Genomic DNA, 21,178 nt, shown 5'->3' with positions numbered 1-21,178 from the left:
AAAATATTTCTAAAAATAATTAGATTAAAGAATCAATTAAAGCCGTTAAATGAATGATTATCAATGGTTAAGATTTAGAGTAAACTATTAATTTTAAAATCTAAGTGTCCATAAGTTTGTATTTTAATAAGTACTTGAATTATAAACAATAATAAGTTATTAATTAAAAGAAAATTATTTGAATAAGAAAATTAATTGTATGTTAGGTGAAGTAGCTCTAAGATATTTTAATATACGAGTCAAATAGCAGTCTTTCAATGTTGATGATGTATTTCAAATTAGTGATGAGAAATTTCATCAATGACAACAAATTTTCAATTGGCACGGGACATGCTAGGAAAATACAACAATGCAAAGAGACAAATACGTTATAGATGATTGTAAGATAATAATTTTCTACATTGTAGCAAGCAGTCAACACTCTATAAAACAAACCACTATGTTTTTCTATTACATGTAGTGCAAATGAATGATAAGGTAAGGTGATTCAGTGGTTTGGCAAATTGGACTAATTACAATCGAAATTGACATTAAGGTATTAATAACAACTTAAAGGGAAAAAACAAGAACATGATTTAATTTCGTGTAACCACTAAACATAAACATAGGTATTATAATTAGATTCTAAGCCACCATTACAATGTAACACAGTAAAAAAGACATCAATAAAACAAAAAGAGAATACTCTTTTCTCTTACAAAGGTGAGAGTTTTCAACAGACAATCTATTTATTGAGAAAAATTATTTTTCAAAATCTCAAAAATGTGCGCTCTTCGCAGTGACCATATTTTCTTACGGGTTAGCACCCTTTGAGGTCATCATGTGCCCTTTGGAGGTCATCATCTGCTCTTCGGAGTTTACGTATTCCGGAGTCACTATGTACCTTTGGTGTTTGTGCTTTCCGGGGTTAGTATGTGCTCTTCGACGTTATCTCTTTCTGGGGTTACCATATGTCCTTCGGGATTTGCATTTTTCGAACTCAATTAGGAAGTTGTATGTCTTTGCTACCTTAATGATTATAGTTTTGTTACTTGTCTATTAAGCTTTTGGTTTTTAGTTTTATGTCATCGAGTCTCCTCATTAGTTGCGCATTTTTGGATTGAGCTTTAGCTCTGTATTTTAGCATACGTAAATTATAATATTTGATTATAGTGTAAGCAATATGTTTTAAGTCACTTTGTGGAGTTTTTGAATCAAGAACCATATTTGAGATTGGTTCAAGTCATGACATTGGTAGAATTTCAAAATATCTTTAAACTTGCAAAAATTTGATATTCTAAGCGTGTGATTCGAATCACACATCTCCTGACTTAAATCAAATGAAATAGAAGCTTTAAGCAAGTGTTTGAAGCTATCATGATGTGAATCACGGGTTGTACATGATTTGAATCATATCACCTTGTGACTCTAATCATAAGCTACACTTGACTCGAATCATGAAGAAATGTAGTTTCATGTTTTGTCTTTACCGAGTTTGATTCGAGTAGGATGTTTCATGACTTGAATCACAACTCGAATCATGACTTGAATCATAAAAATAGGTTTCTCATATGTTTTAGATCTCATTCAAATAATTGTGCTCTTTGACTCAAATCATATTTTTGCCTGTGACTCGAATCAACCATCATTTTTTCACTCTTTTTTGTGCTAAATCTACAACACCTATAAAATTAATTTCTCTCAAACCTTTCAAAAAGTTAGAAAACACATGAATTGTCCAAAACTCTCCCTCAAGGTACATCCAAAAATCATGAACTGTCCAAGTTCACACATATCAGCAATATCAGCAAAAGCAGTTTAGATCAAGCATGACAGACAATCATGCTACTCCTAAATAGTTGCATATATAGCAAACAATTATAAAGACAACAACTAACCAAAGACTACTCTTCCTAACTAGTAGTATAATCCTATCACAATGTTCATCAACATATCAAGACATTTGACGTGACAACACTCGTTTATTCCTAAAAGACTAACAACACATTTTACTTCCTCTTTTTAGGAAAAAAAAAAAGAGTAAATGTACAAATAAAGTTTGAAGCACACATATATATTTGTGGAAACACACAATATTAGATGGAAACACATAATTCTTGATCTTATTCAGGTGGTCTTCCACCTTTTACCCCTGTCAAAAATTCTTCTACACTTCTTGTTGATGTCACATGTTTTAGGAGTGTTGACATTGAACTTCCTTGCCACCACCTTAGAACATATCTTCTTCAAACCACCCATTTGATCTTGAAGAAATCTTTTGTTCCATCCTTTAACAATAGCAACTTCCTTAGGCTTATCATGTATCCTAAAATAGAGGAAGATTACAATGTCTGTTGCATTCCTTTATACCTGTAATTGATATAACTCCTAAATAGTGAAAGTTCATAGCCCACTTCTTATTGTAACGCCCGGAAATTCGATTATTCGCTTAATCTAGATGTTCGGAGTGTTTAGTGAAGTTTTTATATTTTGAGACGATTTAGTCGGTATTAGTTCGGAATAGCGGATCGATATTTAATCAAGAGTTTTAATATTTTTAGTATTAGAAATATTATTGGAATAATATTTGAAGTTTTGGGAATTTTCTGAGTAATTAAGATTAGACCGAAAATATTCGATTTAGTCGAATTTGGATTGTCAGTGTTATTTAAGGGCACATTTGGAATTATTAAATTGAAGTCAAAAAATAATATTAAGAATAATATTATTTATAAGTCAGAATTATTATACCGGTGGAATGTTAATAAAAGTGATATTTTGATTTAATTGGAGCTATTTATCTTATTGGGCCTAAATTAAATTATGAAGAATAATAAAAAGGAAGTGAAAGACTAAGCCCAATTGCAAGGGATAAATTAGGGTTTTAGAGAATGAGAAGTGTAGTTTGTCATTTTGGAGAGAACAAAGTTTGAAGAGAAGAGAAAGAGGCAAGTTTTGGAGGAGAAGAACAAGTTTAGAGATTTCATCCATGGTGTCAAGTTGATGATGCAATTGGAGACCCATAGAGTTGCTTCCATTGATAAGGTAAGGGTGAGATTCTCTTCCTATAATGGGGCTTATGAACAATTGTATGTGGGGAATTGGGTGTGTAGATTTATTGCATTATGTTGTGTTGATTGTCGATGTTCATAGAAAATTATAATTGGGGAATAATGTTGTTGCTACTGTGCGTTAGAAATTCGAATTAAATTAGAAATAGTATGCAACTCTGTGCGTAATGGATAATGGAAAACGAGGGGAACCATGTGGCTGTGAGCCCATTGTCAAGCGGCACTTTTTATTGGTTTTAAACAATATTTTTGTCTTGCTTGCTCTGCATTTTGTAATAAGATATTAACCTGTACATATTATACATTATGAATATAGGAAAGTAGACTTCATTATCATGATATTTTCTTGTGACTTGTTTCTATTATCATGTTACTTTCTTTTATATACTATTATTTAAATAAATGTATGATGGCATATGCAAAGGAGTGAAATATAGATTAAGAAATGGATAATAATGCAGTAACAGTATAATGCAGTAACAGTAGGACTATAGAACTAATAAACAGTCCCGTTAGATCGAAATAGCCGACTTAAGCGGTATAATTACTTGTCCGGAATTTGACGAAAAAGTGAAGATGAATGATTAATTGTGACGTTGAATTACCTCTAATAAATGGTAATTATAAGTGAAGTGGACGTATGCCTAGTGACAATATGTGATTTTGAAGAGTATGTTGTGCTGTCTTGTTTGTCGAGTCACATTCCATATGCATACTCTGTGACGGCCTGAAAACTATGGCAAACATGACGGCCTGAAAACTATGGCAAACATGACGGGCCAAATGGCAATTGGTGACGGGGGCTGAAGCTCCGATTGGTACCACATGCATATACATGAGTCATGTCCCATGTGTCTTATGTGATTCATAGTTGTGACGTTTTATGACGATATCGCGATTGTATATTGTGACTTGTTAAATGATAGAAGTATGTGAAAATGTGAATTGATGATGTTATGAATAGTATGATGATGCCAATATTTGTGAATGCGATTAATTGAATATGTCTGGTGTGACTTATATGTGATGTTTTGTTATTAGCAGTATATGTGATGTTTTGTAATTAAATGTATATGTGATGTTTTGTGACTAGATGAGTGACTTATATGTTGTGATGTTTTGTGGCTAGATGAGTGACTTATATGTTGTGATGTTTTGAGACTAAAATTGTGATTTATACTCGTGATGTATCATGATTTGACTTGCAAGTGAATGACTGATATGTTTATATATAATTGATGTGAATATGAAATGTTGTGACTTGTTGCGAGATGTATAACATGTGAGATTTGTGAATTAGTGAAAGTATGAAGTGTATGATAATATTAATACTGGTGATGTGATAATTATACATATTTGAATCCTAATATACAATTTATCATACGCTCACTTATATGATTTGATATCTCACCCTTCTCTCTTGTTCGCCGTTGCCTTTATATTGGTAACATGCAGGTGTTCGAGTATGAAGATTTAGTTTCCGTTAATCGAGTCAGTTGTCGCTCTGATACATAGCACTAGGGGGGACGATTTATGATGTTGTTGTTTATTGTTTTATTTTAGCTGAATAAGATGTTTTTGACTTAAAGATTGAGAACTATGATTCCACCATGTTTTAATAAATGAAGTTACTTCGTTTTGAAAAGTATTATATGCTGAGTATTTGTTTAGTTGGTTAAATAAAGTGCTATGTATCCGCTAAATGCGATGAAGTGATTTGTTATGAAGTGAATATGTGACGCCTCATTTATTTGTTGGGAAATTTTTAAATACTCTGATATTTTCCGCATTATATTTGCCGGGTAGAAATGGGGTGTTACATAAGTGGTATCAGAGCAGGTCGGTCTGTCCGGCCAATGTTGTCTAATTGTTGTCTATCCCTTGGTACGCGACGAGTGTGTGAACACTGTCGATACTTGTTTGTTTTAATATCAGGAATTGGTTTGACGATAAGTGGGGGAGAAGCCTTACTTATCGAAGAGGTTTCTGTTGTAAGAGATAGTCTGGTATGCTGTCAACAAGCGACGGTGCAAGTGGTGTTGAGAGTTTTGGATGTTATCTGGATTCGAAGGTGACGTGAAGTTAAGAATGATTTTGGGAAGCAGAATTTAGAGAGTTGCGATGTTCAGCATGATGGATGACTGTGAAGTTGTCGGTGCGAGTAACCTTTGCGTGAGATGCCGATGTTTGAAAAGTGATAGAGTAATGAAGTTGCAGTGGACTTTATGTTGGACACGCATAAGTGATTGTTGGATGTAGTCGATGTGTGAAGTGTTGCGAATCGCGAGTCCGAGTTAGAAACTCGAAGATGCGCGTAACTGTGAAAAGAATGGTTGTCTCGGTGATATTAAGGCTGGAACTTCGATGAAAGAATGCACCTCTCGGGTTATAAGGAGTTATGCTAGATAATGTTTGGAACATTCTTAAGCCGAAGAAAGGTGAGTTTCGGAGTGGGATCTCCGTAAGCAAGTCACGGGAAATTTAGAATCATTGTGAAACTTTAAGAATTCGTAACTTGAGTTCCGGATATCCGATTTGAGCTCTGTTTGAAGCGTCGAAAAGATAACGAGATGAATTGTATCATAAGAATGATTGTAGAGAATTTTTATCACCAATTTGACGTGAGGAGGACTTTGGTTAAGATGAGATGAATTATAAAGCACAAGTTTAGAAGTAATTTTGAAAATGGAAAGACGTTTGCCGATGGTGTGATGCTAAGTGACTGTGAAGCGGATTTTGTGATATGTTTGGATGTCGGTGTCTCATCGACGAGATATAATGAGTAGGGAGTTGTGGGGATTGCACAAAAAAAAACCAAGGTGAATCATTGGATTATGACTTGTTAATGGATTTGAGTGAAAATTCGGAGATGACGCTATTACGAAGTAAGGACGGTTTATACTCCACTATGGTTGTCGAATACTAATTGACAAATTGGGGAATTGATCACCCTCAATCCATTGTTAATGGTAGACGGAAATCGTGTTGGATGTTATAGCTTTGACTTGCTACCTTAATAGTGTGGAAAGAGTATTTATATTTTATCGTGAAGATGGTCACACATCAGTTTGTTTAGCTTGATGAGAGGAGTGGTTGAGTAAGAGTTTGACGAAGTGAACAATCTGGGGTAGTGAGTTTTGTGCAGGCGAATGTCGCAAAAAGGGAAAGATTAGAAGTACCAAGTGAGCAATGGTGTGCTGATGAGAATTAAAGCAAGTCTGCAGTGGATTCAAAATTTGCAAACTATACAGTTGACGGAATTTTAACGAGGACAGTGACTTAAAGAAGAATTATCAGAGTTGCACAGCGGAAGCATTATGTGGCACTGTTGATTATACGACTTATAGAAGTGAAGGAATTTATATCAGAAGTTTGGGAGTATGAGTTATCTTGAGGTTTGGACTAATAGACTGTTGGAATAAGTGCGATGAGCTAGGACGCTGCATTGGGTCGTAGATTATTGTGAATCTGGTAAGAATAGTAATGTGTTTGTATTCTTGTGGAATCATTGTTGTGCCGAAGAAGTAGTGATTGAAGTGTTACCAAACGCGATTTGGATATTTGAGGATTGGATACGAGACTTGGTTGCGATGGTATTGTCAAGTAGATTTTCGAGGACGAAAATATTCTAAGTGGGGGAGAGTTGTAACGCCCGGAAATTCGATTATTCGCTTAATCTAGACGTTCGGAGTGTTTAGTGAAGTTTTCATATTTTGAGACGATTTAGTCGGTATTAATTCGGAATAGCGGATCGATATTTAATCAAGAGTTTTAATATTTTTAGTATTAGAAATATTATTGGAATAATATTTGAAGTTTTGGGAATTTTCTGAGTGATTAAGATTAGACCGAAAATATTCGATTTAGTCGAATTTGGATTGTCAGTGTTATTTAAGGGCACATTTGGAATTATTAAATTGAAGTCGAAAAATAATATTAAGAATAATATTATTTATAAGTCGGAATTATTATATCGGTGGAATGTTAATAAAAGTGATATTTTGATTTAATTGGAGCTATTTATCTTATTGGGCCTAAATTAAATTGTGAAGAATAATAAAAAGGAAGTGAAAGACTAAGCCCAATTGCAAGTGATAAATTAGGGTTTTAGAGAATGAGAAGTGTAGTTTGTCATTTTGGAGAGAACAAAGTTTGAAGAGAAGAGAAAGAGGCAAGTTTTGGAGGAGAAGAACAAGTTTAGAGATTTCATCCATGGTGTCAAGTTGATGATGCAATTGGAGACTCATAGAGTTGCTTCCATTGATAAGGTAAGGGTGAGATTCTCTTCTATAATGGGGCTTATGAACAATTGTATGTGGGGAATTGGGTGTGTAGATTTATTTCATTATGTTGTGTTGATTGTTGATGTTCATAGAAAATTATAATTGGGGAATAATGTTGTTGCTACTGTGCGTTAGAAATTCGAATTAAATTAGAAATAGTATGCAACTCTGTGCGTAATGGATAATGGAAAACGAGGGGAACCATGTGGCTGTGAGCCCATTGTCAAGCGGCACTTTTTATTGGTTTTAAACAATATTTTTGTCTTGCTTGCTCTGCATTTTGTAATAAGATATTAACCTGTACATATTATACATTATGAATATAGGAAAGTAGACTTCATTATCATGATATTTTCTTGTGACTTGTTTCTATTATCATGTTACTTTCTTTTATATACTATTATTTAAATAAATGTATGATGATATATGCAAAGGAGTGAAATATAGATCAAGAAATGGATAATAATGCAGTAACAGTATAATGCAGTAACAGTAGGACTATAGAACTAATAAACAGTCCCGTTAGGTCGAAATAGCCGACTTAATCGGTATAATTATTTGTCCGGAATTTGACGAAAATTTACGTGGTAGCTAAATTTAATTCGTACATTAACGTGGTGGTGATCTTTTGTCGAAATTGTAATATTAATCGGTTGATTAAATTAATGGTTGAATTAATCTCAATTAGTCTATTTAATTGAAAAACACTTAGACTTAGATTAATTATTCGGTTTGTCGGTAAATAACGGTATCTTGAGAATTTAACCGAACGAATCGAATAACCGGTAAAGAATAGAATTGTACCCGAACTAACCGGTTGAGCTATGTTTTTGTGACTTGGGAGTATAACCCGAAAATTCGTAAAGTCGTGAATATTAAGGATTTAACCGGAAATTAGATAACCGGTAGTGACGTAGGATATATATTTGATTAATTAGAGATTATTAGATGAATAATTTTGGTCAGTTAATAGTGGATTAGTGAGGTAATAAATCGACCAATTTATAGAGAATTATAAGGCGAATTTGACTTGGCTTAATTTGTCGATTTGTTGTGATGATTTTGTTAATATGTGAAGTTATATGATTTGCGATGATGTGTCGAAACATGACGATGTTTGTGATGATTGGTAATACGTGATGTTCTATATATTTGTGATGATAATTTTGTGACTAAGTGAAGATGAATGATTAATTGTGACGTTGAATTACCTCTAATAAATGGTAATTATAAGTGACGTGGGCGTATGCCTAGTGACGATATGTGATTTTGAAGAGTATGTTGTGTTGTCTTGTTTGTCGAGTCACATTCCATATGCATACTCTGTGACGGCCTGAAAACTATGGCAAACATGACGGCCTGAAAACTATCGCAAACATGACGGGCCAAATGGCAACTGGTGACGGGGGCTGAAGCTCCGATTGGTACCACATGCATATACATGAGTCATGTCCCATGTGTCTTATGTGATTCATAGTTGTGACGTTTTATGACGATATCGTGATTGTATATTGTGACTTGTTAAATGATAGAAGTATGTGAAAATGTGAATTGATGATGTTATGAATAGTATGATGATGCCAATATTTGTGAATGCGATTAACTGAATATGTCTGGTGTGACTTATATGTGATGTTTTGTGATTAGCCGTATATGTGATGTTTTGTAATTAAATGTATATGTGATGTTTTGTGACTAGATGAGTGACTTATATGCTGTGATGTTTTGTAGCTAGATGAGTGACTTATATGCTGTGATGTTTTGAGACTAAAATTGTGATTTATACTCGTGATGTATCATGATTTGACTTGCAAGTGAATGACTGATATGTTTATATATAATTGATGTGAATATGAAATGTTGTGACTTGTTGCGAGATGTACAGCATGTGAGATTTGTGAATTAGTGAAAGTATGAAGTGTATGATAATATTAATACTGGTGATGTAATAACTATACATATTTGAATCCTAATATACAATTTATCATACGCTCACTTATATGATTTGATATCTCACCCTTCTCTCTTGTTCGTCGTTGCCTTTATATTGGTAACGTGCAGGTGTTCGAGTATGAAGATTTAGTTGTCGTTAATCGAGTCAGTTGTCGCTCTGATACGTAGCACTCGGGGGGACGATTTATGATGTTGTTGTTTATTGTTTTATTTTAGCTTAATAAGATGTTTTTGATTTAAAGATTGAGAACTATGATTCCACCATGTTTTAATAAATGAAGTTACTTCGTTTTGAAAAGTATTATATGCTGAGTATTTGTTTAGTTGGTTAAATAAAGTGGTATGTATCCGCTAAATGCGATGAAGTGATTTGTTATGAAGTGAATATGTGACACCTCATTTATTTGTTGGGAAATTTTTAAATACTCTGATATTTTCCGCATTATATTTGTCGGGTAGAAATGGGGTGTTACACTTATGTTCTTAAATTAATTTGCATATAAAGCTTTGGTGAACATAACAATCAGTTGTTCCTTAATGTATACATGCTCTAGAGTAATAGCCTTGCCTTCAACAACATTCCTAATGAGGTGATTATGACTATCAGAGTCATTGTTTTAGCTATGTGGAATGAAATATTTGATCTCATTCAAATCTTCATAGTATAATGTCATGAGATCCTGCTTGACATTATGGTCCTTCGCCATCTATTTCATCCACACTAGTTGAGAGTAACTTTTTCGTTTTTCACCATATTCAGCTTCAGTAGTACACTAAGAAGCACATATTTTCTTCTTATTGAACCAGAAAATCAGACTGTTTCTCAAAGAGAGACATCCATCAGCACTACTATCCCACTTTGTAGTGCAAAAAAATTGTAGCATGAGTTTTATGTTGTGAGAGTAAAGCACACCATAAAACCTTGTTCCAATGATACATTTTAAATATTCTATTGAATCATAGGGATCATCCTTGGTTCAAGTTTAGAAACAAGACATGAACTTGATATTTCCTTATTTAATTCAGGAATGTCCCCTTCATTAAGGTGTCTTGTAATGATTTTCTTGGATTGTTCTGTCTGAACTCTAATAGAGATACCTGAAGTGACTTGAGAGATACCTAATTCAATACTTGTGAACTCGCAAATTACTTCTCTCCCTTCCCCATTAGTCTGCATGGATGACGTTTTAACATTGTCTTTGACATTCATCTCTTTTTCAATGATTGAATCATCAATCACCAAACTTATGGATTCCATTGTAACTCTAGTTTTGGATTTAAAAACTCGCTCTGCTATTTGAAGAGTAACCCAAAAATATCCCTTCATCACTTATGGGATCCTTCTTATCCTTTTGATCTTTGTTAGTCAAGATATAGCATTTGCTTCCAAAGATATGAAAGTCTTTGACTGTAGACTTCCTTCTTTTCCATAATTCATGGAGAGTTGTAAAGTGCCTCCCCTCAAAGTGACCCTATTATGAGCATAACATGCAGTATTCATTGCCTCACCCCAAAACTATAATGGCAATTGCTTAGCATGAAGCATGACTATAGCTGATTCTTGTATTGCCCTAGTCTGCTGCTCAACAATTCCATCTTGTTGAGAAGTGATGAAAAAATAAAATCCAGGACTAATATCTTCAGAAGCACAAAATTCAGAGAATTTTGCATTCTCAAACTTCTTGTAATGGTCACTCCTAACCTAGACAATCAAACTATTTTTCTCCTTTTGAATACTTTGACATAGATCTTTGAAGACTTCAAATGTGTCTGATTTTTCTCTAAGAAAGTTTACCCATGTAAATCCAGAAAAATCATCTATAACCATATAGACATAACTCTTTCTGCCCAAGCTTTCTATCGGCATTAGTCCCATTGAATCCATATGAAGAAGTTCCAATACTTTGGAAGTGATATGATGTTGCAACATTAGGTGTGACATCTTGGGTTGCTTCCTAATCTCACACTCACCACAAACTTTCCTTTCCTCAATCTTTAGTTCTGGCATTCCTCTAATGGCTCCTTTAGATATGATTTCCTTCATTATTTTGAGATGAAGGTGTCTAAGCATTCAGTGTCATAACTTCACCTCATCCTCCTTGGTTATTAAACATGTGGAAGAATAAGCAGTTACTTGAGGTTCCCACAGATATGAGTTGGCTTTAAACCTTATACCCTTCATAAAAATAGCCTTTTATCATCTTTGACTAAACATTCTGACTTTGAGAAATTTACTAACTGTCCTTGGGCACACAACTGACTAATTCTAATGAAATTAGTAGTTAGTCCTTTCACAAGAAGAATACCTTCTAGGCTATGAGAGCGAACACATACCAATTTTCCAACTCCTTTAATTTCACCTTTAGATCCATCACCAAATTTGATAGAACCTGTGGGCTGAGATTTGATATCCACCAACAACTTTTGAGCCCCTTTCATATATGTAGAGCATCCACTTTCAAAGTACCAATCTTCTCTAGTTGAAGCTCTCAAAGAAGTATGAGTTATAAGGTTAACATCCATATCTTTAGAACATCTCTTTTTACTCACTAGATTAGCCTTAAAATGAGCTGAAGGTTTTTGAACTCCATACAATTTGCAACAAAAAGGCTTTATATGACCATACTTACCACAATAATGACATCTCTAAGTTGAGGATTAAGATTTAGCTGAAGTTTCATCATGTCTCCCAGAATGTTATAACATGTGAGTGGACATGGTGATCATTTTCTTCTTTTTAGAAAGAAAGAACTTCTCTATATACATTTTTCTTTGTTTATTATCATATTGATAATTAACTCATATATCTCCAACCTCTTTCATCATATCAGTCCCATTGTTCATCCCTCTCAAAGACATGTTGTCAAGTTTGGAATTTAGGAAACTTACCTCTTTTTGAATATCAGACACAATACTCAGAAGTTTCTCCCTTTCATTTTTAGTCGAGCTATGATTTTTTTCTGGTCTTCTTTTGTCTCACAGCTTTCATCACTTCTGATACATGGCTTCTTGTAAGACACGTCCGGATCCACATAAGAATCATTCTCTCCACAAGATTCTACATCAGATCCCTATCTTCCAATGAGAGCAGTCACAACATTAGTTTCATCTTCTGATTCATCATTATCAGACCAAGACACAAAAAGACTTGGAGGTAGAGAAAAACATAAGAAAGGGGGTTTGAATTGGGTTTTATAAAAACATGTCTTCTCAGAAAACTATTAACAAAGGTTAATGAGATAGTTGATAGTGAAGAAAAATAACACATTCGGTTATAAAAGTTCACCTTAGAAAAGGCTAATCTTGTCACCTGCCAAAGTGATTTCTCCTTAGAAAAGGACTTAATCCACTAATCTTGAAAGATTACAAACAACCTCTAAGAGTCTAGAAAGACACCTTAGCTCTCCCAAGTATACAAACTAACAACCTAGTCACTTGAGGAGACAAATCTCAACATATTTACAAATGATAATGTTTACAAGATATTGCTTCTAAAAAGAATATTGAAACATAACCAGTTTAGCACAAATGTTAACACAGTCTAATGAGCAAATACTCTTGTGTTCTAGAGATTCTTATAAACTAGATTTCTCACAATTGAGTGTTCAGTAACGTTTCTTTAAGATATTTCTTGCTCTTTTTCTCTTTGAAGTTTATTTGTTGAGTTTTGAAATATAGCTTGAGTAGCATTGTGAATTGGCAGCTTCTTCAAATTTGTGTTTGTTGAGAAGGATGAGTTGAAACTTTCCTTGCAGCTTGATGTAACGACTCTAAAAGATCGTGGGGGAAAAAGAGCACACCAAAGATGGAATCGTGCAATACATCCTGCAATAATGAAAAAGGTGATGTACTGTTGAACCATATTGCTTCTATTGCAAGTTGTCTGATCATTCTCCTTTTGAGATGTACTTCTTATCTGAAGTAGAGAAAACATGGAAAAGATCATGTAACGTAGACATTCCAAGAGAAAATATTCTTCAGAGTCAGAAAGAAGTCTTCAGAGTTGAAAGCAGCAGCTTATTTGAACGACGCATTCTTGTATTTCTGAGCTGGAAGCAAAAGCTTATCTGAGCTTGAAATCTTGATTAATGATCTTGAAGAACAACTTAGCTTCAGAACATTTGTAAATAATTTTTCTAATGAGTCATTCGACATTCTTCAGAACTGCTGATGTCATTTTAGAATTGAGATGAATAGTTATTCTAATGCGTGATGATGATTCTTATGATTTTCTGGACAACAATCCTTAATCAACCAAAATAGTAAATCTGCACACTTAAGAAATAATTAGAGCACAAAATTGTTACATGACAAATATATGTATTGTTATCATCAAAATTTAAAGATTAAATACTAAACCAAATCTTGTACTAACAAGACCCTTCTTATGTTTATTGGGAAATGTAGAACATTCAGGCTTAATGTGACAAAATCCTTCATATTCAAAACAATGAATCCCTCTATATTGACTGGGCTTGTCTTGAGTTCTATTCCTTCTATGAGAACTAGAGTCCTTGCTGATGCCGGGTGAGATGTTCTTGACATTAGGTCTTGCCCTTCTGTCTAATCTCTTCGACATCTTGTTAAATTGCCTCCTAAGTAACACAATGGTATTTGATACATCTTCCTCAATATCAAGGTCACATTGGCCCTTTTCATCTTTAGTGTTAGAAACAAAAGCTATGCGCTTGTTATTATTTTCATATTTGTCACTAATAGCTAATTCAAACGTTTGAAGTGACTGTTACCCTAGGATTTCGACTTATTAAATAATGGTAAATAATCTTTAAAACAGTTGAGATTATTAAAGAATCTAAAGAGGAAAATCTGACTGAAAGGTCTTGTTTAGTCAAAGTTGTCGTTCGACTATCTACAAACCATCATTGACCAAGGTTCGACTAGATTTAGTCAAGATGGAGGTTCGACTAGAACAAACAAAAAACTTAGACGTTTTTGTTTAAGTTAGGCACTGAGGTCGGAAGGCATCAGAAAAGAGGCAGTTTCAAGCAGTTTTCTGGCAGTTTTCACAGGACGCGTGGAGGTCCCACAGTTGAAGATCTTGCATGTCGAAGACACGTGTTGACTGATAATCAGTCGACCGTTAGTAGTAGTTATTTTATTTTTACTATTTAAGCAAGTTCCATAGGAACAGTTTGAGGTCCGCATTTTCTACAAAACACAAGTAAACTCAAATCTCTATGCAATAATGAGTGACGAGTGCAACTTTGGAATGTACGTATGCGTACCAGTTTGATTTATGCAATCATGTTACGTTAAATCTCATTTTCAGTGCACATTTACTGCTCTTTTACTGCTTTTATTTACTTTAAAGTCTTTAATTTCAGTGTTTACTTTTACTTTAAAGTTATTGCTGCATTTAATACAAACCAGATACACGTAATAAACAAATTAAAGCAATTAGTCCTGGAATATTCTAGTTGATTCCGCAAAAGTAACCTTTAAAAAGGAAACTAGCGCTTGTTTACCATTTTTCTGGGTAAACAAATTGGCACACCCGGTGGGACTCGTCAATTGCTGTTTGTTTTATATTTTATAGTGCATTAGTTATGTATGATTCTAAGAAGTGGTCAAAAATTAACTAACATGTCTGAAGTTAATGCAAGTGATTCTGACCTTTCTGGAAACCAAGGAGTTGTTCTAACCGGAACAACATCACAAAATGCTGTAAATTCGTCGCCAGTTAGAACAACAAATATTGGTGGATCGACGGCAGCAACATTGGTATCATCACCAATGAATGTACGGTCACCGTTTAACCCATTACGACCGCCGTTTCACGGAATGCTACCTCCAACAGGTTTTAACCCTCAATTTGGAATGCCTACGTCTATGATGCAAGGATTGCACACAAATCCTTCATTATATTCCGACAGCATGATGGCAACAAGCACGTCAAATCCAGGGGTTCGACCTATGGGCATAGGTTACAATAACCAGGCTTTACCATCGTTAAGTACTACGTCAATGTTGTCAATTCGACAACAAATAGACGAAAGTAATCATGAAATGGTGAATGCCCTTACTCAACAAATGGGAACTGTTTTTACTCCCATGATAAACAACACGAACCAAAGTTATGAAATATTGGCTAGACAAATGGCCAGAATAGCATATTTCTTTGGAGCACCCCCACAACCAAACCTTTCGACTCCACAAGGGTCAAATGTTAGAGTAGTTGAAGCTCCTAGAAATGGGGAACAAATTGAACAAGAAATCCCTAAAGTAGTACAAAGGCATCAAGATGCTGATCAGGTTCTTAGAAATATCCAGCAAGATGTCAATGTTGGACACAATAATATCTCTAATGTAGTCGAACAAATCTTAGTTCAGAATGGAATAAATATAGGTTTGCACAGACCAAATTTTGTTTCCCCATTGTCAAAGTACGTAAGGCAGACAGAATTGCCTAGAGATTGGAAAATTCCAAAATTTACCAAATTTGCTGGTGAGACTGGCGAATCGACAGTCGAACATATTGCTAGGTTCCAGACAGAGGCTGGAGAATTAGCAAACAATGAGAATTTAAAAGTGAAATATTTTCCAAGTTCTTTAACAAAAAATGCCTTTACTTGGTTCACGACCTTACCTCCACAATCCGTATTTTCATGGAGTCAGTTAGAACGATTGTTCCATGAACAGTTTTATATGGGACAGTCGAAGATTAGTTTGAAAGAATTAGCTGGAGTTAGGCGAAAGAGTACAGAAACGGTCGATGACTACCTTAACCGGTTCAGGTTATTGAAAGCTAGAAGTTTTACACAAATTCCTGAACATGAGTTAGTCGAAATGGCCGCAGGTGGGTTAGATTATTCCATAAGGAAGAAATTAGATACCCAACATTTAAGGGATATGGCACAACTGGCAGACAGAGTACGCCAGGTCGAAAGGCTAAAAGCTGAAAAAGCCAGAGTTAGTAAATATCATAAGAAAGAAAAGATAGCTTATGTTACTACAAATGAGTTCGACTCTGATAGTGATAGTGAATACGAAGAGGGAGAGGTCAATGTGGCTGAATTGAAGCCGGGACCACCATATATTTGTAAATTACTCAAGCCCTCAAAAGATAAAAATCCGATCGAAAGCAAAAATGATAAATTTTCTAGTAAAACGTATTCATTCGATATAACAAAATGTGATGAGATATTTGATTTGTTAGTAACTGATGGGCAAATCATAGTACCCCCAGGACTTAAGAATCCTCCTCTTGAACAAAATAAAAAAAGAGGATTTTGTAAATTTCATAATTTCCTGGGTCATAAGACTTCTCAATGTGTTCTTTTCAGGGATTTGGTGCAGAAAGCTTTGAAAGAAGGAAGGTTACAGTTTGGAGAAAATCCAAAGTCATCAATGCAAGTGGATACTGATCCCTTGCAAGTCGAAGAGGCTCACTATACTGAGCTTGCTGATGTGATGATGGTCGAAACTACTGATGGTTTCGGCGGAAAGCAAGATGGTGCTACTGATGGCAAAATCTTGAACATGGTCTATCCTGAACCAAACGAGAGCCTTTTGAAATTCCTTGAGAGGTGTCACAACAACAACTCTCAAGTTGGATTATGTCCGAGGTGTGATGCTGTTTTCAATGTTGATGCTGCAAACAAAGTGAGGTTCGACCCTCGTCGAGGCAAGAATCGTCAATTCATGTATACAGGAGAAAACAGTGGTCGAAGGGCTGGAGAGTACAGGAAAAGGTTTGAGAAGCCAAAGACTTTTCGACCTAAGACGGATGTCCCTGAGGACAAGTGGGTGAAACCCATTAACTTCAGAGGAGGTAAACGTCCAGAATGGCAGATCCAAGGTACTGGAGCAAATGCTGAAGGCTCTTGGACTGATAGTGGATCTAAGAGGAAAGACTATATATCTCCAAATTACAAAGGAAAGAATCCCATGACTCGAACGCAGTGGAGGCGTTACCAAAGAAGCCATAAGAATGGCCAGGAAAACTCAAAGATGATGCAGGCAGGTTTCTCTCACTACCAGCCGAAACCTTTTCAGAGGAGATTGACTGAAGAGCAGGCCAAAGTGGCAAATGAGAGGTTGGCCGCAGGAATGATCCTGGGAAAGAAACTTATCAAAGAATTAGTTGATGATGATGCTCCGACTCTCAGTACAGGAAAAGAGCCTGAGTATTCCCCATTGTCGGACGAAGAGGTCGACGACAACTTTGACATAGAATCAGATGAGTTGTTAATTGACTGTGGAATTGTATCCGTACTTCCAGCAGAGTTCGACAGAATATCCGAGGTGTCTGAAAATGAAGATGATTTTCTTCTAGACGAAAATGTGGAAGAAACACCCGTTTGTTACTATGTAATGGGAAAAGGAGTAGTGGAAGAACAAAAGGCTGTGTTTGAGAGACCAGGTCGAGGAATGATGTATCATTTGAAGCCTTTATTCATAAGGGCAAAAGTGGATGGGGTTCCAATAAACAAAGTGTTTGTCGATGGTGGGGCTGCTGTGAACTTAATGCCTTACTCTTCACTTCAGAAAGTGGGTAAATCCGACAAAGACTTAAGGCATCATAATATGGTGCTGTCTAACTATGAGGGCAAGACAAGTGGAATACTTGGAGTGATTCAGGTGAAATTGGTTGTTGGTTCGACTGTCAGGTCAACCATCTTTATGGTGATTGCATCTCAAGCTAATTTCAAGTTACTTCTAGGTCGAGAATGGATCCATGGCATAGGGGCAGTTCCCTCTACTTTGCATCAGCGTGTGGCCATTTGGAGGCCAGATGGTATAGTGGAGAATGTTGAAGCTGACCAAAGCTATTACAAAACTGAGAGTGGTCGCAGGCACTTCGACCAGCATCTGGCAAATGTAGCCCCTTGCCACAAAGCAGAAGAGGTGTATTCTTCTGATGAAAGCGTGTCTAAGTATCTGAACTTGGACCCAAATTATGGTTTCATTTGGAATAAAGAAGATCCTAATGAACCATTGAATCATGAAAGTCCTCCAGAGGAGAGGACAACAGTCAAAGATGATGACCACTGAGTCAGAATATCTGGCTCGAATAACGGCTTATTTGGCCGAGAACAGAGAAAAAATGGCTTTAGAAGCCGAACTAGAGAAAAATATGGCCATTGAGGCCATGATGGTAAAAAATGCAAACAATCAGGAAATCGATCACCAGGTCGAAAGGTTTGATGGGATATACGATGACGAACCTTTAGGCTTCGAAATGGATCCATTAGGATCGGTAAAAAGAATGCAAGCTCAAGATCCTCTTGAGGAAGTTGACTTAGGTTACGGAGTCACTAGAAGACCTACTTATGTAAGTACAAAACTTACAACTGACCTAAAGACCAAGTTGGTTCGACTGTTGAAAGAATATAAAGATTGTTTTGCTTGGGATTATCATGAAATGCCTGGGTTGGGTCGACATGTAGTGGAGCATTGACTACCATTAAACCCAGGTAAGAAACCTATCAAGCAGCTTCCTAGAAGATTTGCGCCAGAGGTTATGGAAAAAATCAAAGTAGAAATTGAAAGATTGCTGAAAAGCAAGTTTATTCGAACTGCGAGGTATGTCGAATGGTTAGCTAATATAGTGCCTGTAATAAAGAAAAATGGTAGCCTTCGTATATGCATAGATTTTAGAGATTTAAATAAGGCTAGCCCTAAAGATGAATATCCCATGCCGGTTGCTGAAATGTTAGTCGACTCCGCAGCTGGGTTTGAATATCTCAGTTTATTAGATGGATATTCAGGATATAACCAAATTTTTATAGCTGACGAAGATGTATCTAAAACGGCGTTTCGATGCCCAGGTGCTTTAGGAAATTATGAATGGGTAGTAATGCCCTTTGGTTTAAAAAATGCTGGAGCTACATACCAACGAGCTATGAATTCCATGTTTCATGATTTTATTGACAAGTTTATGCAGGTTTATATAGATGATATTGTAATAAAATCTAACTCTGAAAATGGTCATTTAGACCATCTTCGACAGTCTTTTGAACGAATGAGAAAATATGGACTCAAAATAAATCCTTTAAAATGTGCTTTTGGTGTACATGCAGGAGATTTCCTGGGCTTCGTGGTTCACAAGAAAGGTATTGAAATAAACCAAAACAAGACGAAAGCAATCTAATAGGACAAAGAGTATGAAATTGTACATAGCTGCATCAGGTTCGACAATTGGGAGTATGTTAGCCCAAGAGGATGATAATGGCGTCGAAAGAGCTATATATTATCTAAGTCGAACCTTAGTGGCTGTTGAAACTAGGTATAATGATATTAAAAAGTTATGTTTATGCTTGTATTTCTCATGTAACAAACTTAAGCAATATATAAAGCCTGTTGATGTGTATGTGTCCTCTCATTTTGATGTTATTAAACATATGTTGTCTAAACCAATTTTGCATAGTCGAATTGGTAAATGGGCCTTAGCGCTAACTGAATTATCCTTAACGTATGTTCCTTTAAAAGCTATGAAAGGACAGGTTGTTGCTGATTTTATAGTTGACCATGGGTTAGTCGAGCTATCTGCAAATCTAGTCGATCAAACTAATTGGAAGTTGTTTTTTGATGGTTCTAGTCATAAAAATGGATCAGGAATTGGAGTCCTGATTATTTCTCCTGAAGGAATGCCAACCAAGTTCCATTATAAAATGAAGGATGTATGTTCTAATAACGAAGTCGAATACGAAGCTTTGATAACTGGTTTGAAATCCCTGATAGACTTGGGGGCAAAGCGAGTTGAAATTCGAGGTGATTCTGAGCTGGTAATTCGACAAATCAAGAAAGAGTATAAATGCATCAAAGAAAATCTAATAGTGTACTATGCAATAGTGATATGCTTGTTAGAGAAGTTTGAACATATCGAGATCTTGCATGTACCAAGATCTGAGAATAACATTGCTAATGAATTGGCACAGATTGCTTCTGGCTATAGAGTTTCTAAAAACAAGTTAGAAGATATGGTCGATATCAAAGAGAAAGAAACTCATGAAATATCAGACAAGTTAGGTCAATTGTCGACGTCAAAATTTGGGGGGGTAGATGACAAAGTTGAATGTAAAGATTTGTATGCCTTAGAAATTTTTGCCATCGACAATATGACAGATTCTGACTAGAGAAACCCATTGGTCCAATACCTAAATAATCCAGTCGGAGGAACCGATCGAAAGATTAAATATAGAGCTCTAAACTATGTGATATTAGGAAATGATTTATACAAGAAAACAGCTGAAGGTGTATTGTTGAAATGCTTAAGTGAAGCTGAAGCATATTTGGTTGTGTCAGAGGTTCATAGTGGTGTTTGTGGAGCTCATCAGTCAGGCCATAAGATGAAATGGTTGTTGTTTAGACAAGGTTTATATTGGCCGACAATGCTAAAAGACTGTATTGATTATGCAAGAGGATGCCAAGAGTGCCAGAAATTTTCAGGCATTCAACATGTTCCAGCCAGTGAATTGCATGCCATTGTCAAACCTTGGCCTTTTAGAGGATGGGCTTTGGATTTAATAGGAGAAATCAAACCTGCATCTTCTAAGCAACAAAGATTCATTTTAGTGGGAATAGATTATTTTACTAAATGGATAGAAGCAATTCCACTAGTCAATGCTGATCAAGAAACAGTGATTAGTTTCATACAAAAACACATTATTTACAGATATGGGATTCCAGAAACTATTACTACTGATCAAGGATCAGTGTTTGTTGGTCGAAAGATGCAAGCTTTTGCAGCAGAGACAGGATTTAAATTGCTAACATCCACTCCATATTACGCTCAGGCTAATGGTCAGGTCGAAGCTGCTAACAAAGTTATTATAAATTTGATAAAAAAGCATGTGGGGAGAAAGCCAAAAAATTGGCATCAAACGCTCGACCAAATCCTTTGGGCTTGTCGAACGTCACCAAAGGAAG

At 35.5% G+C, this 21,178-nt stretch overlaps 1 protein-coding gene across 1 annotated transcript; it reads left to right on the top strand.

The window, feature by feature from the left end:
- Nucleotides 1–19,740: 19,740 nt before the first annotated feature.
- LOC131638050 (uncharacterized) lies at nt 19,741–20,385 on the top strand. Its single transcript, XM_058908609.1, has 2 exons — nt 19,741–20,034; nt 20,188–20,385. Exons 1-2 carry the CDS (start codon nt 19,741–19,743, stop codon nt 20,383–20,385), a joined length of 492 nt encoding a protein of 163 aa, XP_058764592.1.
- The last annotated feature ends 793 nt before the right edge of the window (nt 20,386–21,178 follow it).

The sequence above is a fragment of the Vicia villosa genome, unplaced genomic scaffold (assembly GCF_029867415.1).
Source record: "Vicia villosa cultivar HV-30 ecotype Madison, WI unplaced genomic scaffold, Vvil1.0 ctg.002156F_1_1, whole genome shotgun sequence".
Lineage (NCBI taxonomy): Eukaryota > Viridiplantae > Streptophyta > Magnoliopsida > Fabales > Fabaceae > Vicia > Vicia villosa.
This window is presented reverse-complemented; position numbering and strand designations above follow the sequence as displayed.

Coding starts and splice junctions, on each gene's coding strand:
- LOC131638050 (XM_058908609.1), top strand. CDS start 19,741: ATGAAAGGACAGGTTGTTGCTGATTTTATAGTTGACCATGGGTTAGTC. Junction 20,035..20,187: donor TTCGAGGTGATTCTGAGCTG/GTAATTCGACAA, acceptor GAATTGGCACAG/ATTGCTTCTGGCTATAGAGT.